General features: G+C 41.2%; 2 protein-coding genes across 4 annotated transcripts; both read right to left on the bottom strand.

Annotated features, from left to right (window-relative positions):
* Positions 1–1,492: 1,492 nt before the first annotated feature.
* ccnb2 (cyclin B2) lies at positions 1,493–4,092 on the bottom strand. 2 transcript variants are annotated; one of them, XM_006808231.3, is made up of 8 exons: positions 3,925–4,092; positions 3,658–3,774; positions 3,014–3,292; positions 2,786–2,944; positions 2,476–2,712; positions 2,170–2,310; positions 1,989–2,099; positions 1,493–1,913 (listed from the first exon to the last, which is right to left on the bottom strand). In XM_006808231.3, exons 1-8 carry the CDS (start codon positions 3,946–3,948, stop codon positions 1,812–1,814), a joined length of 1,170 nt encoding a protein of 389 aa, XP_006808294.2. In that variant the 5' UTR covers positions 3,949–4,092; the 3' UTR covers positions 1,493–1,811. The 2 variants fall into 2 exon arrangements, with proteins under 2 accessions (XP_006808294.2, XP_035771416.2); XM_035915523.2 differs by having other exon boundaries at positions 3,658–3,771.
* A 2,454-nt stretch (positions 4,093–6,546) lies between these two features.
* cars1 (cysteinyl-tRNA synthetase 1) lies at positions 6,547–26,110 on the bottom strand. Of its 2 annotated transcripts, XM_087842672.1 has the most exons (23): positions 26,021–26,107; positions 24,498–24,725; positions 21,496–21,587; positions 19,732–19,820; positions 19,515–19,611; positions 18,927–19,025; positions 18,272–18,421; positions 17,718–17,858; positions 17,145–17,233; positions 16,926–17,047; positions 14,168–14,280; positions 13,871–13,999; positions 13,608–13,737; positions 12,271–12,374; positions 12,088–12,185; positions 11,773–11,962; positions 10,324–10,392; positions 10,145–10,226; positions 9,945–10,025; positions 9,577–9,644; positions 8,276–8,335; positions 8,110–8,193; positions 6,547–7,605 (listed from the first exon to the last, which is right to left on the bottom strand). In XM_087842672.1, exons 1-23 carry the CDS (start codon positions 26,040–26,042, stop codon positions 7,477–7,479), a joined length of 2,466 nt encoding a protein of 821 aa, XP_087698798.1. In that variant the 5' UTR covers positions 26,043–26,107; the 3' UTR covers positions 6,547–7,476. The 2 variants fall into 2 exon arrangements, with proteins under 2 accessions (XP_087698798.1, XP_087698800.1); XM_087842674.1 differs by lacking the exon at positions 24,498–24,725 and having other exon boundaries at positions 26,021–26,110.
* Between the last annotated feature and the right edge of the window lie 207 nt (positions 26,111–26,317).

Here is a 26,317-nt window from a genome sequence, read left to right as displayed (position 1 = left end):
CAAACTGGAGTGGATCTGTGATGTTTGGGATGGAGGAGGAGATGGTTTTCTTCAACAGCCTCTCGAACACCTTCATAACCACCGAGGTCAGCGCAACTGGCCGGTAGTCATTCAGGCATGAGGGCTTGTTGTTCTGGGGACAGGGATGATGGTAGATCTCTTGAAGCATGTGGGGACCACAGACTTGAGAAACAACTTTTACTTCTCTGCTTCGAGTTTGTGTTGTACTTTTTTAAGGTTTACTATTGCTCGGCTTATGATATATGCAGAAAAACATGAAAAATTGCAGGTAACTGTGGCAATTTTTCATCAACTACAGCATTCACTAGGTTTTTGGTACAGTATTATCTTTACAACCGATTCCATCCAGTGACAGCCAGAAACCTCCACTAATCAGGGAATACATTTTTTTTCCTAACAATCTGTCAATGTATCATGTCTTTAGTGGACATCTCTTGAGCAATGTGTGCATGACATCACATGAGTAACCTCCGAAGCATTGCAAAAACTCCACTGATGTTGGTTGCACTGGCTGACAGAACATCTGATGTGGTTTGCACATTTAAACACAGGATCCAGAAAGCCATTCCAAAAGGTACATGGTGATGGTGAGGATTTAGTACATGAAGAACCGAAGATAATATCAACTTTAAGTAAATACAGACCATTGGTGTGGCACAACCATACATTTAGGTGAAGAAATATCTATTTACAGTGCATGGTAATCAGATATAAGGTTAAACGGAGTCTTCTTAAAGTAGAGGTTCTTTGTTTGGCGGTAAGGAGATAAAAGGCCTTACAGGACAATAGGGTGGAGTTATTTAGACTCCTGGGTGTGTCCAACCAACTGACAGGAAATGTATGCTTTTGTATTGAAGTTGGAAAATGGCTTAGAATTTGTGATGTTAAGCTTATATTAACATTGTGTCAATTTTCTACTGCTTATTCAGGTCCAGTTCACAGGGCTTAAGAAATGGGGCTCCCTTTGGTCTCCAGAGAAGCCTTTATAAATTGCTACCTTGCTGTAGTGGAGCTGTTTGTGCACTAGTGATGTCAGGAGCTGTATTGTTGGGGATAAATTGTCACTAAAAAAGAAAAAAAAAAAAAATTAAAATTCACTAAGTTTTAGCATGCATTCCATTTAGGCTCCAATACCAGTTTCATGTCATCGCTACAGAAATGTGTTTGATAAGGACACACCCCGATCTTAGTTCAGTGTTCCAATGCAAACATTATTCCACAAGACTTTCGTTTCACTTTCAGAACCAGCTGTTCTGATAGGCAGTGATATCTCCCCAGCTTCCACAATGAAGTCATTTGTGAGCCTTTTTACTGAGATGCATGCCAAGAACACAGTCAGGCTTTGCATTGTCTCATATTTTCCACTTGTCTATGATGAAGTAAAACCAAAAGTAGGTTATGATTTTTTGCAGGAAAAAAAAACAAAAAAAAAAAAAACCCCCACACACAACAACACACTAAGACACAAAAGTTAAAGTCTAAGAACCATCTAAAACTTTATTTCGATCTCCAACAAGGTACATTACATGCAGATGCAAAACTGTTTGCTGCCCAACAGGCATGTTTAATCATTCAATAGTTAAAATCTTCCACTGGTGGGAAAAAAATAAAAAGTTAGAGATGAGAAAAAACAGGACATTTTACTTCACAGAAGCAGTTTGTAGATCCTCTGGAAGCTGCACAACAACTTCTCAGCTTTTGCTTGGATATGCAGTTCAAGGTGCATTAGGAAAAAAAAAAGCCAACACAAATGGCTCAAATTCTCAGATCATAAAAAGAAAAAAGTTGAGTCAGAGTACAGCTGCTGCCATGTTCTTGACAATTGAAGATTTGAGCTGAGGGATGAGGCTGATCTTGAGAAGCTTGCTGCTCGAGTACTTTTTCCTCACAGCCTACAGACACAAATCCTCAAGGTCAGTCTCTACTCACATGATATGAGCTGGTGTATTTATTCTCAGCCAACTCACCTGGAACTTCGTTTTCCCTTCATTTACCAGCACAACATTTTTGGCAATGTGCTGCATGATGGGCTTCAGGTGGGCCTCGTCATAGGTAGAGTAGTGCTGCTGTGTGGGAGACTGATGGGAGGTCGATTAACAGCCAGCTTGAAGGAGCAAAATGTTCATAGAAAGTTTTATTTAAACTTACCCAGGGTAGGCCGTCCAGCAGCAGCTGGGAGAGGCAGAGGGAAGCAGCAGCGACCTCAGATGGCCTGTAGTGCACCATATTGTAGTCGAGCAGGGTCAGCTCCATCAGGTACTTGGCCAGCGTGTGTCTCTCCACATCAGACTGATAAACATGCACGTCAAGGTTTAAGATTGTTACAGTTTCGCTAACACCTTAGCTGCCATTTTTCTTTAATACACAGTGATACACATGCAAGTTGTGAATTGGAGGCAGCCGATTCCTACACTGGTGAAGTCTTCTCCACATTAAATTCATAATGAAACTCACATTTGCCACCTTAGATGCCCGTCTGAGAAAGTGCAGTGGGAGAGGACGCCCCAGCTGAAATTTCAGGCCCTTCAGAATCTGCTGCTCCATCTCGAGAATCTGAGATTTTGTAAAGGCGTTGTCGGTTATGTAGGCAAAGTCGCCAACCTCTGGGGCGTACATCTCCTCATACTTGCAGGCCACCAGCATGGCAGTCACACCGACAAGTTGCAGCTTCCTGCGAGACACTGGCTGGACCTGCAGCATAACCAGAAGAAGCCTTTTAGATCCAGGTCACAAAGCCATAGACAAGGCTGTTCAGAAACATCACCTGAAGAAAGCGGTCCAGAATGGCAACTGTGAGGTACAGAGTCTCCTGCAGCAGCTGGAACCTGGAGTGAACCTGGACCAGCCAGTCGATGAGAAGCGCTCGCATACCATCAGTGATTTCGTAGCCCTGCATGTAGTTTGGTCGTACTGTCTGCTGCAACTGAGAAGACAAACTGATGTAAGTCAGAGACGACAGCAGCTGGAGTCGGCAGGTAGGGGAAGAAATTACCTCCAGGTTGTGCAGATACTTGTAGATATCCTTCACATATTCTGAACAGAGCTGTGGCTGGTCTGCATCCTCCTCATCCACGTCCTGCACCGCAAGCAGTGCCTCAGAGAAAGCCAGGCACAACTCAGTCTCCTCCTTCATGGACACATCGGTTGCAGATTCCTCCAAAACCAAAGGAAGAGGCTCTGTAGCTGCTTGGACCGGTCGAACTGCTACGTCGGCAGGTTTAGCCACTTGGACACAAGATGGCTTGGCCGACACTTTTGTCTGTCCTGTTCTCTAAGGAAACAAGTTTGGAATCATTACAGTCGGGAAACGCAACAGGAGTCACTAATAAGACTTTTGGACAGGAATAAAGTTCTGTTCAACTATTGCGACCTTCCCTTTTGCAAACCACTAAGGGGATTTCAGTCTGCTGGAAGGTTCTTGCTTTGGCTCAGCTTAAACAGTTGGCAAGGGTTGTGTTTATTGCAAAAGATGCTGACAGATGATGAAGTCTGGGTTGAAGGTCAGCCAGTAAAACTACTTCTAGTCTAGCAGGCATACCAATAAATCAGACCTCTATTATAAGACTTTATTGCCTACTTACCAAGTGACTGCAAAGCAGACAAAATGAGTCAGGAACCAAACCAAAATGCTCTTACCTTTGTTACAGTCACTGCTGCATTAAAGTTGGTAATCTCTCCGAGAGCTGCTCTCCTCGGACCCGCTGCTGCGGCGGCTTTCCCCGGTCTCTGCCGGTTCTCTGCGGTTAGGAGCTGCTAACGACACAAACATGCACATTAAAAAGGCTTGACCGATTTTTCTACAGCATGTTTAACATTACTGAAACGATAGCGTTATTATTGCAGCGCTAGCACCAACTAGCCAACAGCAGCGCTTCTCTAGCAAACAAAAGTCTTTTTACTCACCGCAGCACGAACTTCCACAGACATGTTTACCGTGGGCAGCAACGAGGACACAGAGTGACCAAGAACAAGTAAAAGAGCATATAATTCAGACTAACAGAGGACAGTTTCCCAACAAACTCCGTAAACTGTTATTTCCGTAGCTAAACAACACAGCGACGAGCAGCTTTCAAATAGTTCTCCTCTAAATCTGATTGGATGTAGCGATTTCGTTCGGACGCTTGTGATTGGTTAGTGATTTCAGGTGGGAATTAAAGCCATACGAGCTTTTAAAGTGCTCGGTAAGCTTATCTCACAGTCATCGCTTCATCTACAGTAATATAGCGCCAGATAGTAGATTTATAGCAAATGCTAAATAATACGTAAGTAAGTCTTATGCCTAAAGGCAACTGTTGTTAAAAACTGTGTATGAAAAATCCCTGGTTTGGGACCTGACGAAGACACAAACCCCTGTGGGGCAATCCGCTGTAGCAATCCCTTTTACTGCTTTAGATTCCTTTTTTAAAAAATTATATTTTTATTGAAAAAGTGCATTAATATTATTTAGTCAAAAAAGACCCCCGACCCCCCAAAAGGGACTTTTTCTTAGTCATTTTGTTTTACATTCAGATAACAAAGAGTGTATTTGGTGGCTTGACAGTGTATACATAATGCAGCATGTTGAACTTATTTACATAAAGTACATCAATACATATTATGAAGTAGGGTCGACCTGACATTGTACAATACATGAGAGATACACCAGTTCAGGGCTGGCCTTACATAAATTCAGGGCGGGGGGACACAAAGCTAATCCATTCATTCCATATTTTGTAGAATTTGTCTTTTCGAATTTTTAAGGACAATGTCAATGTTTCCATTTGAAATATTTCAAAAACCACATTAAAGCAATACTCAGATGTTTGCTTTAGATTCCATTAATTTACCTTCTTACTATACTTTGATTCAATGTGAACATGGAAACACAAACAGCATCCATAGACACTACAAGCTGTCTGCAGGTAACTCTGCATGTCTGATTTGGCAGATATTGCAAAGAATCAGAATCAGAATACTTTATTAATCCCAGACTATATTATGTGCTCACAGTTGCTCCGAGACAGTAAAAACCTTAAATTAAATAATACAATACTTTACTAATTTGGAAAAACTAAAAAATAGCTCTAATGTGTATAATAGCTCAATTATAAATATCTCAGTATATAACAAAAATTAAATATATAAGGTTGAAATTAAGCTGTACAGGATGTGCAATAGGGCATAACTATTACAGTGTGTACTGTGCATTAGATGGAGGAGTTGTGCAGGGAGATACCTACAGACAGGAATGATCTCCTGTGTTGTTCTGTGGTGCATTTGGGCAACGTAAGCCTCTCACTGAATGTGCTCCTGTGATAGGCCAGCACATCATGGAGCGCGTGGGTGGTATTGTCCACCTTTGTCCTTGGACAACAGACCTGATAAGCCATGTTATGTGTATGTATGATCTGGCAATGTTCCGAACCGCCTCCACACATGTTTATTGTGCACGAGGTGACTGCAGAGGAAAGTCTGTGACAAGCAACCTTTAAAAGTTCTCATTATTTCTGAATTTGCAAGAAAATATGAAAGATTTTCAAGATGCCTTCAGACTGTTGGACTCCACTGTGTGTTTTCCATGTGGGCCAGGCCACGTGTTTGACACAGAAATACATGCATTTTTATTAAATATTAAAGCTGCAACCCAAATTTGTGAACTTCAAATTAGAACATTTGAAACCTTACGTGTCATATTTTACGTTCCTTTAAATCAGCAAAATAAGTGACTGATACAGAAGTATTGAATCACCTGCATGTTTACTTGGGCTGGTCTTCTTCTGATCTGTCAACCACTGGTATAATGAAATGATCTCCCTATTAGGAGCTTAAACATGAATCCACAGTCACAGTAATCATACAGCACTGCACTCGCTTACTCTTTATTTGAGCATCCCTTAAATCAATTCAAGTCATCTTATAACCACAGAAATGGAGAACACGTAGTACAAAAATGCAAACCCCTGAAGGACGGCTGAATAACAAAATGCACTTTGCCATGTGGTGTTACTCAAGCCACAAGAACCCACGCAACAGGTTGCAGGGGTTAAATTGTCCCAGTGTGACTTTTAAAAGAAAAACAAAAACCAGCTGCTCGAGAGTTTGGTGGCATTTTCTATTTTCAATTCCACTTCTTGATCTCACAGCGTTTCATTATGTCACAGCTGAAAATGGCCTATGGAAACGTCCTTTTGTTGAGATGGCACAAAATAAAGAACCCAGATGTTTTAAGGAATTGCTGAATCGATGGGGTCCGAGGTTCAGGGTAGTGAAAGGACCAACAGATTCTCTTTGTTCAGTTAGTTATTAAAAAATAAAAACCCAAAACACATCACTTGTGTTCCCATGTGCTCCAAGCACAGCAGGGTATAATGTACCACTAATTTTCTGCAACCATGAGGCAATTGCTTCTAACTTAAGGGCAGGATGCATCTAGTTTTCCTCTATATCCTTTGTTCCTGCACATATCTAGCAGATACCATCGTCCATGTGGTGTGAGCCTACAGAGCAGGTCCAGGTGCTCCTAAATGAGGGTACATCCAATCAAAATAAAAATGTCCACCATACTTTATTAGCTTTTCAAGGTAACTCTTGTATAAGGTGACACAGGTATTGAGAAAGACATGGTTTCTGTTACAAGTCACCTCTACAACTGAAACAATGAATTCAATGGTTGTTTCCCCTGTTAGGGGTGAAAATGTGATCCAGTTATTAGCAAAAGCTAAAGTCCCTTTCACAAATGCACATCTGCATAAAAATGAACTATATTTGAATGACACAACATAGTTACATTAACAGACCCGTGAGGTAAAAGGTCAAACACACAGAGTGATATATCACACACTGCTGATCAGCAGGATAAAGTGTATGAAACAACAAGCTGAACTCATTTGATCTCTTTATAAGCTTGCTGGTGCAGCCCTCCACCACAGTCCTAGTTTCTTAAGTCGCCTCTGAAATTTAAATGTTTTAAATCCTTCCTCCGGGGTATCTTAATGAAGCTGTCCCAAAGATTCATGGTGGAAAGAAAAACACTTAATGCTGGTGTTTCCCATTAATCCGCTAGCCACCCATTTAGCATCTTTAATTCATGAAAGCACTAACTGTTAAAAAAAGGCTTTAATAGTTGAAGAAATGGCAGTATCACAGAGTTTCAAGAAAAACATACACTGCTAACAGAGGCTGCACCGCCACATCATCAAAATCCCACTTTATTACCCGTTGCTTTGATTTTACTGTCGTGAAAGACGTCCAAACTCCAACAGAGCAAGAACAAAGTCGTGTCCGGTGGTGGTTTTCTCTCATATTGCATGGTTATGGAATGTAAATGTAACTGTTACGTAAATGGACAAAACACAATCCACACACACGTCTGTTTCCTGAACCAACATAGGATGAAGAGGAGACAGAATGAAGCTCTGGCCTTGTTTATTCTATAGTTCTTCCCTGCGGTGTGGATGGATTGGCTGAGCGGCAGGATCAGTTGCCATTTTGGTTCATCTGTAGATACTCGTTGTGTAACTTTTCTTGGGTCTCGTAGAGCTTGCGGAGCTTCTTGGCTTGACCTTTGCTGAGCTCCTTCCCTTCAACGTCATGAGTGGGGAAACCCTGTTAACAGCAACAAAACCAAACGCACCTTTAAAGCTTTTCAGGTTGACACAGTTTGTGAGCCGTCGTTTCCATGGTAACTTTTAAATTACCTTTCTGAATGAAAAGTTCTGACGTACACACAGTTACACTGAATGCGGATGTCATTTCAAATAAGGACATTCATGTCTGTACAAGCAAATCCCTGTGAGCTCGGTCTTTCCTACTCTTGGATTCGCATCACATCACTGACCTCAGGCACACGTCTCGCTGCGAGCACCAAATCCCCACTTTTATTGCTGTAACTTCATGATTTTGTGGTGTGGGCTCGTTGGCCCCGTGACCACCTAACCCTGGAGTACCAGGTGCTAATCTTTGTCTTTGCTTTCCTAGATATCCCAGGTTTTAAGCCCTCAGCAACAGATTTCTGAGGTCATCGGGGCCCACGAGCCTCACCGCCAACATGGCAGCTTAACAGGTTCTTCTCATGAAAAATTAAGCATGGGAGGTAAAAGAAGGATTTACCGTTTCATCAAACTTTGAGTATTTGTCTGTTTCACTGCGAAACATTTCACTTGCAGGGATCTTCATCTTGGCCAGTTTCGCCATCTGCAACAGTAACAGAAACATGAAGGTTTTCCTGATGACACAAACGTAGACGGTCACCGTCTATATAAACCATCAGACTGACCTCTTGCTCCTGTTTCTTCTTAGCAGCCTCTAGCTTCTTCATTTTCTTCTCTTCTTCCATCTGTGAAAGACGGGATTTTAGGCTACGTCCACACGTACCCGGGTATTTTTGAAAATGCAGATTTTTCTATGCGTTTGCACCTTTCGTCCACACGTAAACGGCGTTTTCGGTCACTGAAAACGGAGATTTTTAAAAACTCCGGCCAGGGTGGATACTTTTGAAAACTCAGTTTTTGCATTTACGTGTGGACGAGAAAAACGGAGAAAACTCAGCGTCAAAGGTGTGCGCCTTTTTTGACGTCACACTGTGCGCCACGTTATTGTTTCGGTGAAATGAATTTCTACAATACTGTTACTGTTAATTGTCTCTGCAGTGTTTAAATGCTTACATATACACACACAGTTACTGTCCCTCCACACATACGACTCGGTTCTGCTTCTATGCCCCAGCTTTGTTTACTTTTTCCTACCGAGGCTTCTAGACCCGCGGTCCCCAACCCCCGGGCCTCGGACCGGTACCGGTCCGTGAGTCGTTTGGTACCGGGCCGCGAGAGTTGAGGCTCAGCTGTGAAATGTATAGTTTTCAGGGTTTTTATCGGTTTTCAGCGTTATTTTGTTATCGTTTTTATCGTTTACTCGGTTTTCCTGGGTCCTTTCACGTGTGTTATGAATAAATCTTCTTTTTTTCGGTACCGGTACTAGTTTTATTTTGTTGTATTTATCCGCGACACCTTAAAGGCCGGTCCATGAAAATATTGTCGGGCATAAACCGGTCCGTGGCGCAAAAAAGGTTGGAGACCGCTGTGTTAGACTTCTGATTGGCCAACATTTCTACACGGTTAGGAATATAGCGCCACCTGCTGCTTTGGCATGTTCCTAGCAGCGTTTTTCATTTCTGCCTTTACGTGTGGACGGGATTATTTTTTAAAACGAAAATGGAAAATCTCAGTTTTCAAAAATACCCGTGTACGTGTGGACGTAGACTTATTGTGTGAAATGTTTTAAAACACATGTTGTTTGCACTTTTAAAAAACAATTTTACATAAAAATGAAGGGTTGCAGTGGACTTCTGTTAAAATTGTAAATCAGCTAAGAATTTCTTTTGTCTGAACAAACTAGCTGTTAGATGTTGAAATGCCCGTCCTTATCTCCATGGAAACTCAGCGTCCTTTAGTTTTGGGAGGGGTTCTTCTTTTTTCTGGCTCATCGTTTACTTTAAATTGGGATAAATGATCTCCTGTCAATCTTAGGACCTAAACTGCTCCAGACATGCACTCGATGTGTGATGATGTCTTCTCTTACCCTCTTCTTCTCCTCTCTCTCCTTCAGTAATGTCTCCTTGTCCACTAGCTTCACCACAGTGGGCAGGCCTGCAACACAACCACTTTATTTCCCAACACTCTTCACTTTGTAAGAACGAGATCAGAACTTTTTTACATTCTTACGAAGAGAGTAAAGGCTCGGATTTATTGAGCAGGGCATCTTAATGCGCTGCAGTTATAAAGATGTGATGGAGCGGATAATGATTTCGTGACACAGACGTAGCCAGTTTATCTCAGTAATAACTAACCCAGTCCACAGACAGCTGCGCAAAGGAGGCAGACCTGATGAGGAAGATCAACACCTGAGCCGATTCTTTATCTCTATAACTTCACACACAGACATCTTACCTTCGTGATCTTCCAGACGTACTCCGAGCTCTGGCAACATGTCGTCACGGACAACATCGCAGAGCTGCAGCAGCTCCGTCACTGAGTACGTAAGAAAAGAAAAGAAGAAGAATTTCATGTTTCAGTTCTCTCTGATTCAACATGGAGGTGATGTTTGGAGTTATAAAGTAAACAGTTTTGTTTAAAGTGCGTGTTCTTACCTTTCTGCTCTCGAGCAATTTTGCGGACGCGCTCTCTAAAATCTGACAGCACTGTGAGGTATGGCATCACTGTGCTCTCCAGCTGTGGACAATTAAGGGGGATTTTTCATATGTAGTACATTTCTCATAATAATAATGCCACAAGAGACAGAAATCAATCACAAAAAGTGAAAACTTACATCAACACTCTGACTTTGTCCACCCATGGGGAAACCTATGGGGTCCGATCCTTCAACTGCACCAAAGATCTAGACAATAAAAGTTTCATTTGAATGTTTGTTAGGCATCTCCTTTACTTTACACTACGCATTACAATGATTATACAGTTGAAGGCTCTTGGAAAAAATAAAGGTAACAACTGAACCTATAATAACGCATATTCACATCGATGACCATGTGTTCATTGACACACAAAAATCAAACAGCAGCTTCTTGTCTGAAAACTAATTTTTACAGTGTGATGGTGCAGCTTAGACTGAATACAGCAGCGTAGGCAACTCCAGGCCTCGAGGGCCGGTGTCCTGCAGGTTTTAGATCTCACCCTGGGTCAACACACCTGAATCACATGATTAGATCACTATCAGGCCTCTCGAGAACTGAAGACATGTTGAGGAGGTCATTTAACAATTTGAATCAGCTGTGTTGGATCAAGGACACATCTAAACCTGCAGGACATCGGCACTCGAGGCCTGGAGTTGCCTATCATGCTACTGCACCTTGATGGACCAGAGTCCAACTTAAGATGCCCCCTGGTGGTTGCTGCACCATTCCCAGCCTTGTTATAGATAAGGGGTGGGGGAACGCCAGGCCTCGAGGGCCGGTGTCCTGCAGGTTTTAGATATCGCCCTGGGTCGACACACCTGAATCAGATGATGAGTTCATTACGAGGCCTCTGGAGAACTTCAAGACATGTTGAGGAGGTAAATCCTGCAGGACACATCGGCCCTCGAGCCATTTGATTCATTTTACAGCAGCTCATGAGTGAATGAACATTTTGTTTTTCCAAACACTTTACTTCACTTGACAAGCGGTAGAGGTCGCCACCTCAGCATGCAGGCGAGTTCTTTAGGGTCTCGCTAATGACCTGCTAATTTTATTCAGGTGTGTTACAGCAGGGACACCGGCCCTTGAGGACTGAAGTTCGAGACCCCTTGGTATAGAGCACGGGTGGGCAATCTCAGTCCACGAGGGCCGGCGTCCCTGCAGGTTTTAGATGTGTCCTCGAACCAACACAGCTGTTTTAAATGGCTAAATTATCTCCTCAACATGTCTTCAGTTCTCCAGAGGCCTGGTAACGAACTAATCATGTGATTCAGGTGTGTTGACCCAGGGTGAGATCTAAAACCTGCAGGACACCGGCCCTCGTGGACTGAGATTGCCCATCCCTGGTATAGAGGTATAAATATGGTCACCACCTAGCTAACCAGTCAAGTTTACAGCCACACTGATTTTGCCCAGTAATGGAGTTGTTTCTTAACTTGGAGAAGTAACAAAGTGTGTGAATGGATGAATGAGGCGTGTTGTATAAATGAGAACAAACAGCATGATTTCTCCTCCATACAGAATCAAGGTGTTCTGTAAAATTCATTATTCTGTTTCTGTGAAACAAGCAGCAGAAACGTGCTCACCTTCAGCATGTTGGTGAGGTACGCAGCGATACTTTCCATCAGCATGCGGTTGGGCCTGAGTTTGGCGCTCTTCTTGCTGGCAATGTAACCGTTGCTTTGGCTGACTAGCGTCCTCATCTCCTCCACGGCAGTGCGGGTGTCCACGTTGTCACACAGAGCCTCGTGCACGGCAGACTTCCTGTCACAGAAACTACACAACACAAGTCACTTTTTATTTTTAAGTATGAATGTGTTGTGTTTGCACGCACACAACTCTGAAAGTGCAACTTTTGATGAAAAACAACAAACTTCTAATCTACTGAGTCGCTCTCTCACCTGTTGTTGAGCTCCACCTCTGCCGTCTCCCACTTCTCAAACTGACCAGTGATGTCAGTAGGCGCACGCAGGATGTCTTTCACATTCAGGAAGAACTCCTTTCAAATAACAAACGAAACAAAAACAGATCAACACAGAACAGACAAATCTTCCAACACTGTCTTTGCTCTTGCTTTCACCTACATTCATAAACTTCTCATACTGGACGGCTGACTCCATCGTGTTAGAAGAATAGTCCAGGGTGTCTTTCCAGGAATGCATCAAGAAAGCCAGACGGAGCTGACGTGCTGCGTGGAGACAAACAGTGAGACCGTTAAATAGTTCTAATCTTCATTATGGATCATGTGTTTCTCTTCAGATGTAAAATAAGTAACAACTGCTGTTGGGGTGAGAGAGGGAACCATTGCATTTAATAATAATTAAATGCAAAGTGGTGCATAAACAGATAATAAGTGAAAAAGTATGTCTGAAGAAGAAACACCCAATGCATCATGGGAAGCCCCGGCAGCATTCAGTTTGCTGTTAAAATGATGATTTTGGCTTTGAGCTGTGACAGTTTATTAACCCTTTAAGACCTACCATAGAACCAAGTCTGCCAGAGCTTATATTATATTTTTACATGCTGTGGAGACATTTTTGGGAGCATTTCAAGTTGCTATACATCAATACAACCATTACAGCCTAAATTTTAATAATATGTCTGCATTAAGTGCATAGTAATTACATAAATAGCAAAAAAGTGCAATAAACTACAAAAAGATTGAAAATCGTTTTTGTTTTTTAACATATATTTCTAGTTAGAGAAATTTAAGAGGCTTATCCTTCAAAACTGTAAATACAAAAAAGTTGCACAAAATAGTTTCCCACCACAGGAAATTTATTTTGAGTGTCTTCATAGTTTTATTTTTGAAATACACCAATTTTTATACACTGCAGGAAAAACGAAAATAAATATTATAATGCAAATTTGCAAAAAAGCAGCATATGCATCAAAATAAACTATTTCCAGCAGTGCAATATGAGTCCTAAGCATCCCAGAAACCACACAGAAAGTCATAAAGTCAAAGATAACTTTTAAAAACACCAGTATAGGCTCATGAGGCCCTGATGGTAAAAATCTACATTTCCGCAAAATGACGTCACTTCCGGTTTCGGGCAGGTCATGGCGGACATGCAAAAGTTCGCGCTGATGGACGTAGGAAGTGTTATGAACAGCTGATCGGATCGGCAAAGCGTGTTTCTGGAATATTATGTTTTTGTTGCTGCAAGTGCTTTTTATGCAGTTTTTGCAAAGCTATATGTGGAAGGAAACTGTGACCGAGGACAAGCTGATGGCATAAGATGTAAGTACAACTCCTCTGGTTTCATATGCAAAAAAAATTATTGCACTAGCTTAGCGGTTGCAGAGCTACCGGGATTTAAAAATAGTCACGCAAAACGGAGCGTGCCCGCTCTGACCGGCTTTAAAGGGTTAATCGTGATGTATGCTCAAGTCTACAAAGCAGGAACACATGTATCACCTGTGTTCTTCGCTAAGGCGTCCTTGATCGTGATGAAATTCTTCAGAGACTTCGACATCTTGCAGCCTGAGATTGTCAGGTGTCCAGTGTGCAGAAAGTACTGGACCCAGTAATCGTTCTCAAAGAACGCCTGTAAGCAGCACAAGCAACTGTGGTCAAAACAGGTTTTACCCTCCATCACTGGAAACGGCTTTAAACACATTCAGGATGTTTCAGAGTGTGTGTTACATCAGGCATTTACAGAGTAAACAGTAAACAGTTACCTCTGACTGAGCCAGCTCGTTGTCATGATGAGGGAATCGCAGATCAAACCCTCCCCCGTGGATGTCCATTGACTCGCCCAAGATAGAGCCAGCCATGGCTGAACATTCAATGTGCCACCCGGGTCTTCCCTGTCACAACATTCAAAGAAAACACTGATGACTTCCTTTTTCATAAGTACAAATTCTTTTTCCATTTCACAGAGCCTAAAATGACACTTTCACGTTTATATAAAAGAAAAGCTTTAAATGCAAAGGATGATCACACAGTCTTTAAAGTCTCTGAAAATGAAGGCTCACCTTCCCCCATGGAGAGTCCCATGATGGTTCTCCAGGCTTGGAGGCTTTCCACAATGCAAAGTCATTCGGTGACTTTTTCTCACTTAGTCTCTCTGCAGAAATGCTCAGATCTCCTACAGAACCAGGAAAACAACGACAACAGGTTACAAACTGAACATTGTACTTATTCTCTACTCAAATATTGGTAGGAGGGAAATCTGGGTGAATCTCTTCTGCTCTCACTGAGTCAAGCACTCCCCAACTTGTTGTCTGTTGTCGGTAGGGCTGCCATGATTAGTCGACTATCAGAATCGTCCACAACTGATTTAATAGTCGACGCGTCGTTTGAAGCTTTGTAAGATCACAAAAGACGCAGGAATAAGTAGTAGGATTTAAGAGTGTAATAACGGACTGAAACAGAAGATGGCAGCACTGCATGTACAAGGATGCCAGCTGCCGTTAAACCCCGAAGAAGAAGAAGCTGTGTCCCAGAATTCATAGCGCAGCCCAGCTCAGTTTCCAACAATGGCGGCAGCTAGTTAGTTTTAATATTACTCTTATTATTCTTTCTGGGTCACAAAATAAACGTTTAACATATTTTCAGGCGAGAATGTAGCTGTGTAAACCTCAAATATCTGCTCAGTTTATCAAGACACCACATATTTTCAAAAGCGCTCCGACGTTTTCGGAGACGTCTGTTACCCACTAGCTCATAGGTGTCAAACTCTGGCCCGCGGGCCAAATTTGGCCCGCAGCCTAATTACATTTGGCCCGCAAAGCCATACCAAATTGACTATGTGCACGTTAGCATATGCTACTTCCGGTGCGGAAACTCCTGTGGGGAGCTTTGTTTCCGGTGTCCTATTCGCGCCCTGTTTAAGGTCCAAAACAAGTTGAGCAAATAAATAAATAAAGCAGCGATTTACATTTCTATAGATGTCTCGGGCATTTACCCAATATATCTGTAAATGATGTTCATCGACTTGTCGATATTTTTCCCCTGCGCCTCAGGGCAAAAGAGAAAATGGATTCAAATGTTATATTTCTCAGCTGTCCCTCGTTTATCGCGGGTGTTATGTTCTAAAAATAACCAGCGATAGGTGAAATCAAGTAGCCAATTTTATTTTTTGACGGTGCAAAACATTTTGTCGACATACAGTACTGCACTTCAGAGTCACACTGCTAGCGATCAATGCAGCGATTCTGTACTATACAGGAGAGACATCACGGAGGAGATCGTCTGCAGCGATCAGGACAGGACGTAAAAAAAAAGCATGCAAACTTGCACTAAAAAATCTGCGAAACAGCGAGGTGAAAGGTGAACCGCGCTATAGCGAGGGACCGCTGTAATTTTGAAGGTAAGTCACAACATACCCTTCGTAAATACTAATGTATAGAAACCCTTACCAGCAATCGTTCATTTTTTGTGTGGCTTTTTTCACGGTTTGTTAACATGCTGTGTACGTATGTACTTGACTAGCTGATATCGACATAACGGGAAACATCTGGTTTGACTATTCTTCACCTGTAGTTTGAATGCTGAACATTTGCTTATTTAAATCATAATAACTGTCACTATACAGAGATGTGCTTCTGAATGTGGACGATGTGTCTTCTGCATGCAGTGATGCAGTTCTGCTTGTGTTGAGTGATGTAAACTACTGATCGATTTAAACTCTTTAAACGTCAAAATTGATCATTAGATTTTTATGACACAACAGTGGTGAGTGTTCCCACCTTCTCCTCTTTGTAACTTAACGCGATCTTTCCGTTTTTGAGTTTTGGACATAAATTTTGGAGTATATCTTCGCACTAGCGATTGACCGCAAAGTAAAGCTACCGGAAATGTACAACCCCACATCCGGTCTCAAACCAGGAAGTTAGCATTTTCTCGTGCACAGGGTCCATTACTATTAGAGCTGGCCTACTGGTATTATACAGCTAATATATATATTGTTTAGTATTAAGCTTTGCTTGTTCCATATTCAGTTTTTCAGCAAAACTTGTTTGAGTCCATAAGAAAAGATTCATTCTTATATCTAGAGGAAGATTTTTTTTTTTCAATAAATATTAATGTTAGCCCGTGACTTTGTTCCAGTTTTGAATTTTGGCCCACTGTGTATTTGAGTTTGACACCCCTGCACTAGCTCGATAGCTAGCCGGGGGCTAGGCTAACTAGAGCCGTGAGAACACCAGACTTCCGCAAATCGTTTTCAAACCCACCGCCGTCTTTCGCTACTCAGGTTAAACATGATATATAAGTCACTTAGATAACTTCAAAATGTTATTGTTTGGCTTTTTTTTGTATTTTATTTGTTCCTGAGTAAATCGGTTTGGCTGAGATTAAAGTTATAGTTTTTACACAGCTGAATAAACGTCAAGCAGACAGCTGATTATCAGAAGTGTGAGATGCTGGAGAATTTACTCCGGTGTCCTGTTATATTTTAGATAGCAAGGAGTTTATTAAACTTCACCGAAACAATCTGCAAATTTCATTAAAATTTAATAAACTACCATCTTCTCTTTATTTTTAGTTAGCACATACCTGAAACACTTAAAGCTGTAAGCTAATGATAGTTATATAAGAGCAGATGCTGCTGGTGCAATAAGCTGTACGTTTTACTTCCAATGGATGATGATCTGATTAGTGGACTAATCGCAAAAATAATCGGTGACTAGTCGACTATCAAAATAATCGTTTGTGGCAGCCCTAGTTGTCGTGCATGTCTGCACCTGTGGTGTGCTGCTTGTTTTACTTTGACAAACTGAGTAAGTGTACCTTCTCCCTCTTGTAAAGCTTTCTGATCGCCGACCGCCTCCGGCACCAGTTTAGCGTACGAGTGCTGTGGACTGGAATCAAACTTCAAGGTGTCAAAGTATACTGAACCGTTCGACTCGTACCTGCAAACACCAGAGAAACAAACAACTATAGCGACAGCGATGCAAGCAGTTCGTTTGGTACGACACAAATCGTGAACAGCGGCAGCATCTTCCTCACCCATAACCGTTTGAAACTATTTTCCTCACAAACTCCACGATCTCAGGCACGTATTCACTGACTCGAGTGAGGACATCAGGGGGAAGAACCTGTGTGCCAAAATGACAACTTAAATCCAGACACAGCAGGAAAGTGCTGATTTCAAATCATATTTTAACAATGATATTTTAGACATAGTCCTTCCAGTAACAGAAGTTTGGAACAGAGCAGTTTCAGCCATTGTTATCTCAGAAAAGGTGACGTCAAACAACACAAGTAAAACTGAACAATTTTCACCTCCATAAAGTTTGGTAGAGAAACTGCTTTATAATAAAGTACTGACTTTGTGTCATCATGGTGCACACACTGACACAGAACAGTTCACTTGCACAGTGAATATGCATTTCCTGTGTTTGCTAACGATTGTTTGATTTAGCCTCGTGATTAAATCTGCAGCACAGTGGACAGAATACATCATTTATCATATAAAAAGTTTCTTTACACGTGTTGGATTTTTACAGGGGGGCATTTATTTAATTCCTTTAAGAGATTTTCTCAGAAAATCAAAAAATCATTTGGCTTTTTTATACTTACATTGAGTGCTTCCATATCTTTGTGATAGTCTTCTTCCCAGTATTTAGGGAGAAGGGAGAAGATGGAATTCTCTGTGACGTGACTTCCGAATTGTTTGTCCAACCAGTCTGCCAGCAAGTCCTTGGAATTCTCCAACAACACCTTGGGGAAGAAAAGACAATTTAATTGGACTTGTTGAGCTCATTTCCAGCTCCAAACGTTTATTCGTGGTCACTATTAACAGAGTAGTTTTGCAGGATTCTAGTGATAAAATGATCCTTATTAGACCTGGGAAAACTAGTTCCTAGTTGGAACTCAGAAAGTCAGATCAGTCACACTAACCCTGAGTTACTAATCCCAAATGGTGGCAGTGAATACAAGCAGTAATAACACTAATCTGTCCTCCCACTGTTGTATTTGTGACTGTCTAAATGTAGAGCACTGACCATCTATCCATGAATCTGCTGCAGTTATTTTTGAAGCACAAAAATCAAACAAAATAAAAACAAAAAAAGCATTTTCTGTATTTCTAGTGAGATTTTTCTGAAGTTGCCACCACATCAGAGCAGACTCACGTGTGCCAGAGGTCGTATGACTTCATCTGCGGCTTTGCTCTCCATTGCTGCTTGCAGCGGTTGCAGACTGGCTGTAACTGCACTGTCCAGCCTCTCCAGCATCTGCTTCTTGTCCGGGTCTGTGGTGGAAGCCAGCTGGGCCTGAAACGGCTGGAATTGGCAGAAACACACAGAAATCCACAGAAATTAAAAAACAAACTTTCAGCTTGTCTCTGTTTTTAGATAGAGCTGAAGCTTGGACTTCTACTAGCTACAGCACAGGGTATACTAATGCTTATATCTATAGAGTCTAGTGTTTGTGCATGCTGTGGCTAACCAGCTGCTACTTCACAAACACTGATACAACCCGTAGGAAACCAACAGAGACTGCCGATGGAGCAGAGTTGTTGTAGGAGCAACTAGATCTTCTGATATTATAAACTCAGTGACATAAATGTTTAACATTAATGCAGTATTTATCTGTTTTACTAAGTACTGCACAGTTCTGTTTTGTGTTATTTTAATTATCTGCCTCGCTAAATAATGACCAATAATCTCCAGAGAGATACATGCTGTGCAATCAATGAAAACAAAGAGAGAAGATTTACACCATCATTGTCAGATCAATAAGTACTTCACACAGGTGCAGTGCACCCAGGGCTTAACCTTGTCTCACCGTTCTGGCGCTGAGCACATCCTGCAGTATTTGAGCTGCTTGTGGCTGTTTTTCTTTGTACTGGTCCAGAAGGTAATTCTGCCGGGCTCTTTTAATGATCTGAAAGAAGAATATCCCAGTAATAAACCAAAACAGCAGAGTTTGCTTATTCCAGAAGTTCAAAAGCATTCTGCATGTATTGCAACATCAGCTCCATAGCAGGACAGTCTGCGTGCTAAACTGGCCTGTCCTGTAGTCCTGACGCGACGCCCGTTTAGCCCATTACAAAACAACAAATACAAATGAGCAGCTGAAAACCTGCATGTGTACATTTATGTTTTCCCCATGTCTAATCAGGTCATCACAAGACACTGAATTCCTGCCATAACGTCTCAGAGACATGTCAGCTTACAAGCTGCACCTGTTTTTACCTGCATGCCTATAAACACACAGATGTGTGAAAATGTGAACGTTAACAAGGACTTTGCACTTATTTCAACAGGGCTACATTAATCATTACAGACACAGATGAGCTTGGACAACCCATCTCCCACATTTCATGCAAAAACCTTTATTAAAAACATCTAAAACACATCAAAGCAGACTTACTTTGTCATCTATGTCTGTAATGTTCATGCAGTAGATCACATCATACTTGAAGTAGTCCCTCAGTATCCTTCGCAGAATATCAAAGGATATGTAGGATCTGCATAAAGCAAATTATTCATTAAAATGTTGTAATAGAAAAAAATATAACAGTCTCGCTGTATGAAGGATCATTTCCAACCCAGAATTTCAGTGCTTAAATTCCTCTGATCTTGCTTACCTGGCATGTCCCATGTGGGAGGCATCGTACACTGTAGGACCACAGCAGTACCATGTCACTTTATTCCCTTTCTGAGGAACAAACAGCTCCTGAAACATGGAGGTTATGAACTTAAATGAGGATAACAAATACTTTAAAATAAAAAAATCTGATAAAAATGTATCTTACTGGTGGCAGCGGGATTTTTAAATGCAGTGTAATAGAAACAAGAGCCACAGCGAGAGATTAGGTTGCATAGATGGTTATTGTCACGGATTCAAATATTGGGGATGGATACAAGAGGAAAACCAAAATAACAACACTGGTCCGGCCGGGTCAAGTCAAACGATGATTTAATGAACACACGCGTGGGAGATGGACACCATACAGCAGACAGCATCAGATCTCAAAATGGTGGAGCCTTGATCAAACTCTTATAGCCTCTAGTGGCCCCCACCTAATCATAAAAGCCTAAACATTCACATTCTTTCTCTCACACAGCACCTAAGCTACGACCTTGGCTCCCTGTTTATCTGCTCCTGCTAAGATGGGGCAGTATGCTCTGTTCTCTTCTAACCAGACAAATGAGACGATGACTTTCTGGAACAGTATTTCTTATAACTCAGCAGTATAATGCATCATAAAACGATATCATTCATTCACAATCAATCAGCAGTCTAATATAATAGTTATCACCTTCTTCTAATTCAGGAGAATAATGCAAACTAAAACTACATAATAATTCACAATCTTTAATTAGGGGTCTAACATGGCATAAAATAATATTATAATCCAACAATATATTTCTACGTTTGTCTTTTCAGTCGAGACTTCTTCCTGATCGAGAACAGTCTGGTTGTGCCAGACTAACGCTCATCTAAGAAATACGGGCATGTTTATCAGCGCCACAAAGAGCCTTAAGCTAAAGACCATCTCACTACACTTAAAATCATTTGGAAACCAGTTGTGTGTGCACGTGGCAAAATGCAAGCAGACTATAAAAATATGCATTAAATCTACAAATGTGAAGTGAAAGTGCTGCATTCTATACCAAGAATGAGAGTACATCTGTCAAAAGAAATGTGACTATAAATTCTTTAAATCATACCTGGATTGCATACTTTGGAAAACAGTGAGGCTTTAAATCCTGTCACTATTAAAAACTTGAATGAAATAATCTAAATATATATGCATTCTTTCTTTTTATAAGTTGTACAGTAACGATCACAGACTCTTTAGAATTGTGTTTTTTTCCATGAACTTTTTTAAAATTTCATTTTGATTTACAAACTTTGCTTCAGTGGTTTAGCCCTGCATCAGGCTGCCCACCTGTCCAATGGAAGACGTGCACTGTCATACTTTTATCCCCATGTCTGCTCCTACATACGTTTCTATTGCAGCTCCAATTTTTAGTCACAAATGTGGGCGAAACGCTCACATTTACATGGCAGAAACCGAGAGCTACAGATGCTTCGTGTAATAAACGAAGCGCCAAAGCACAAAATTTGTATCGATTATTTTTTAAGTTATTCGAGTTACTCAGTGAATTGTTGCAGCCCCTTATTAATCCCTTGTAACTTTAACAGGCCTCATAATCTTAATTTGCCTGCAAATCATAGCTTATCGTTTCAATTTCACATCACTGCATCAGTATAAATAAAACTGACTCTGTCCAGCCTGTGGCGATATATACATTGAGGGATGCGGTATCTAATTTAGCGACTTCACAAGGACCTCATTTCCCAGCAACACCAGCACTGATGTGGGCTTTACATTCGTCTCTACCTTTGCTCTTGTCAGGCTGTTGTAGAGTCGCAGCTGAGGAACATCTGTTCCTGCTGGTGGAGACCAAGGAGGCTGGACACGCTTTCCTTTGACTAAAAGAAGAAAGGAACAAGGGAAAATTTCAGTTTTCACGTCATAAGAAAAAGGGTTCTATGTCTGTCGAAGCTATTCATATGGATGCTTTGGTGACATCATGTTCCATTAGGGCTAATTAATAAGACTAATCAATAAAGGCTACCAATAAGACAGTGACTCAGAGCTCATGTCAGATAACATGAGACAGTGAAAGAGCAAAGAACTGATGCCCAATGCTGTGATAATGGTTTGAAAACTGTGTAGGGCTGCCACAAACGATTATTTTGATAGTCGACTAATCAGATCATCATCCATTGGACGTAAAACGTACAGCTTATTGCACCAGCAGCATCTGCTCTTATATAACTATCATTAGCTTACAGCTTTAAGTGTTTAAGGTATGTGCTAACTAAAAATAAAGACAAGATGATAGTTTGTTAAATTTTAATGAAATTTGCAGATTGTTTCGGTGAAGTTTAATAAACTCCTTGCTATCTAAAATATAACAGGACACTGGAGTAAATTCTCGAGCATCTCACACTTCTGATAATCAGCTGTCTGCTTGACGTTTATTCAGCTGTGTAAAAACTATAACTTTAATCTCAGCCAAACCGATTTACTCAGGAACAAATAAAATACTGAAAAAAAGCCAAACAATAACATTTTTAAGTTATCTAAGTGACTTATATATGTTTAACCTGAGTAGCGAAAGACGGCGGTGGGTTTGAAAACAATTTGCCGGGAGTCCGGTGTTCTCACGGCTCTAGTGAGCCTTGCCCCCGGCTAACTATCGAGCTAGTGGGTAACAGACGTCTCCGAAGGGCGCTTTTGAAAATATGTGGTGTCTTGATAAACTGAGCAGATATTTGAGGTTTACACAGCTACATTCTCGCCTGAAAATATGTTAAACGTTTATTTTGTGACCCAGAAAGAATAATAAGAGTAATATTAAAACTAACTATCTGCCGCCATTGTTGGAAACTGAGCTGGGCTGCGCTATGAATTCTGGGACACAGCTTCTTCTTCTTCTTCGGGGTTTAACGGCAGCTGGCATCCTTGTACATGCAGTGCTGCCATCTTCTGTTTCAGTCCGTTATTACACTCTTAAATCCTACTACTTATTCCTGCGTCTTTTGTGATCTTACAAAGCTTCAAACTACGTGTGGACTATTAAATCAGTCGTCGACGATTTTGATAGTCGACGTAATCGTGACTAGTCGACTAATCGTGGCAGCCCTAAAACTGTGACACATGTAAATGGATTTATTTTTGCTTGAAATAGTTAAAGTAAAGCAATGACAGAAATCTATTATAGGTTCTAGTGCAGTGCTGAGGAGTGTGATATTTCAACAGTAGTTAACAATAAATATAAATATTCTCATCATCCCATTCTTATCAAAGACACACAATAAAGTTTCCTCTTCATCAGTGTCAACGAAAGAAAATATTTCCCCTTTAGTCTGAACGTCTGTCAATGTTTCTACCTACTGAGCTTCAATTTCCAGTCAAATATTTGCTCAAAGGAAGGCTTCAACATCCACACAGCACATCAGAAAAAGAGTTGATGCAGTCTGCACAAAGGGAAAGCACATATACTGTTCACAAGCAGTGCAACCCTGCTAGAATATGGGATCTAAAAATAGTTAGATAGCCCACATGATTAGTTAAAAAACAACTTCAAGTGGACACATTGTGCTTAAGATTGCTAATGGTCAACACTTTTATTTAACATGGCCAGAGTCACTGTTCATAGCTGGTAAACAGATCCTTGATAACCCTCTTTTCTTTTGGAGAGACCAAAAGAAGCAGGTAAGCCCAAGAACTCCCCAGGACTCCACTGAGGACACAGAGTGAGGGAGGCTGTTGTCCCCAGATGTCTACAGAACCAGAAGTCTTTTAACAACCACATGGTAAAAATAAATTAACAAAAATATACAGTTTTGAAGCATTTCTGGTTTTGCTTCACCTTTCAGACCCCAAACTTACATCTATCGTGTCTACTGTGTCCTTGTAAAGAAGAATGGAAGAATGGAATTTTCCAGTAACACAGCAGAGTTAAATGGAAAGTGAAGGTGAAAGAAATGAAGGAAGTCTAGACATCCGAGACTGGCACAGCATAAGACAACTTTGCACTCAGATGAGCAAAACAACGCACTGGAGTCCCCGGATAAAAATACAGTGATGAAAGTGAGCACAATAGGTCAAATTTACTATTTACTGGCTTTTTTAATAAGAGTTTCACTCCCACTCACATCAGCCACGTAACCAAGTACGCTCTTACACATCGTTTAGATTAATAAATAAACATTTCTGTGTTCTATCATCAGTTACTCTTTCTTTTCATGATGTTTTACATTTTTTGTAAAGTTGTCCTTATTAATGTCTGTGAAGGTTCTCAGTCATCCAGGTCATCGTAGTCAAAGGAGCTTGCAAAGAAAAGCGTCTGGACTTCTTTAAGTTACTTGAAGACGTTTCACCTCTCATCCGAGAAGCTTCTTGAACTGAACTGAAGAAGCTTCTCGGATGAGAGGTGAAACGTCTTCAAGCAACTTAAAGAAGTCCAGACGCTTTTCTTTGCAAGCTCCTTTGACTGTCCTTATTAATATTAAGCTATTTAGCCAGGTATGGGAACAAAGAGTATTTGCCTGTGGGGTCTTCACCAGCTGTCGCTGCCGTGTTTACACAGCGATAACGTGAGTCTCCTCAGCGCTTAGCTGCAGGTACCACACACATCAAGTTGCTATGACTGACATCAAAAGTGAAAGCTAAAACAGAGTTCATTCCAGTGCCTGCAAAGGAAGCCGTAGTTCATGCTGAGAGTCAGTTTGTTTAAGAGGGCACGTCACAGCCTCAGAGTGCCTCCACATCCACGGCCAGCAGGCGCAGGACCACATCTAGCCTGTTCATGCCTTCAGCTTTCTACTCACTGCTGCTTTCTGGGTTGAGGTCCTGTTGCAGGGCTGCTATGTGTCTGTACCAGCGCAGAGCGTGGACATGTTGTGGATCTGGGGGTCTGTGGAGGAGCTTAAAGGCTTTCTGGTCGACCTGGGTGGGGCTGAACCCAGCCAGGTAGCTGCGTGAGGTTAGGTAGTCATTCAGAGCCACTGTCAGTGCAGCCTCCTCACTTATCTGTAGCAAGAAGCCATACTCAAAGGCTGCAGAAACAAGAGGGCAAATGTTCGCAAAGAATTACCACCTTACTCCACTGGACAGTGGAATAACCAATGAGACTAATGACTTTGGTCAGAGCCAAGAATTACTCGATCAGTTGGAAAGTCAGCACACGTCCAATGTAAACTGCACTTATGAGTGAGTTAAATGAAACTACTCGCTACCAAACATAGCCTAGCAGAACTAATGCTGAATAACACTGGCCTTTAGCCACTCACAGAGAACCTTATATATGTATAAGGAAACAAAAGAGGTGCAAGCACTGAGTGGAAACAGGAGAAAGCAAAAGATGGAGGAAAACAATGTGATTAAGGGTGCAGGTTACATGTCTTACAGAAGCAACCCGTGGTTTTCATACTGTATTACTATTTGAGCTGTAATTCTAACTGCAGGTCAACAAGTATTTGGACAGGAGGGGCTGAAAATAAATACAGCAAATATATTGGTAAAACTGTTACTGTTACCAATGTTTTAAAGGGTCAGGTTTCACTGGTTTAAAGGTAAATTAGGAACGTACTAATAAGCAATTTCACAGTTATTTTAGGTTCATTTCCTTCTTAACTTGAAGCTAAAGTCTACACTTTAATCACACCTCGACTGTTTTATTTCATTGTTGTGCTGTATAAAATTTAAATTACTGACCTGAGAGTAAAAATCACAGTAAGCACTTGAAAACGTTAACAGTGTTTCTCATAACAGGCTAAGTTATACTACTACTACTAGTAATAATAATAATTTCAATGCTTTCCATAAACCTTTGTAAAAATATCAAACAAAAAGGCGATGACACGAAAGAAGATGGAACTTAAACCCGAAAATAGACTTAAACAAACCACAGTTCAACAAAAACACCCCACACATCACACAGAGTCGAACAGGTTCACTAAAACACTAGAAACAAATAAAAGAGAATAAACTGTAGTTACTTCATAACATGCTGTTTGACTGGATAAATGAGCCGAAGATGAGGCTACCTTTTCTAAACGCAGACAAATTGCTAAATAGTATTTGCTGCCCTGTGTTTATGCCGAGGTATTAAGTATTAGTTTAAGCTGTATTTTTTATATGAAATTCGGCTTGTCACTCATTGACAGTGTTTCCTTTACCTAAGCGGCTCAACTGCAGACTTTGGGACACAGCTCTACATATTAGCTAGCCTGAGCGTTAGCATATTCGCTGTGACACTTCATCAAAATGCGTTAGGTTGTGCTGTCATAGCTTTATGCGGTTTTTCAACTAACGAACCCATAAAGCAAACACCATATATTATTTACTGTACCCGGATCTCCCGAAGCCGACATTGTCACAGTAGTCAAAGGCAGGATGCTGATGCAACAATAACGTGCCCGGAAGAAGAACCCGTATAAACGACGGTAGGAACCAAAGTGTTTGAACCTGAGAGCTGGCGGACATAAATGATGGTACACTCGTCAAAGCGGAAGTTTAGACAGTGTTTTTTGTTTTTGTTCTGTGTGTGTGTGTGTGTGTGTGTGTGTGTGTGTGTGTGTGTGTGTGTGTGTGTGTGTGTGTGTGTGTGTGTGTGTGTGTGTGTGTTTAAGATAAGATGACCTTTATT

Source organism: Neolamprologus brichardi, chromosome 1 (assembly GCF_056152115.1).
Source record: "Neolamprologus brichardi isolate AB-2024 chromosome 1, ASM5615211v1, whole genome shotgun sequence".
In the NCBI taxonomy this organism is placed as follows: Eukaryota; Metazoa; Chordata; class Actinopteri; order Cichliformes; family Cichlidae; genus Neolamprologus; species Neolamprologus brichardi.
The sequence above is the reverse complement of the archived record's forward strand: the minus strand, read 5'-3'. Positions and strand labels throughout refer to the sequence as shown.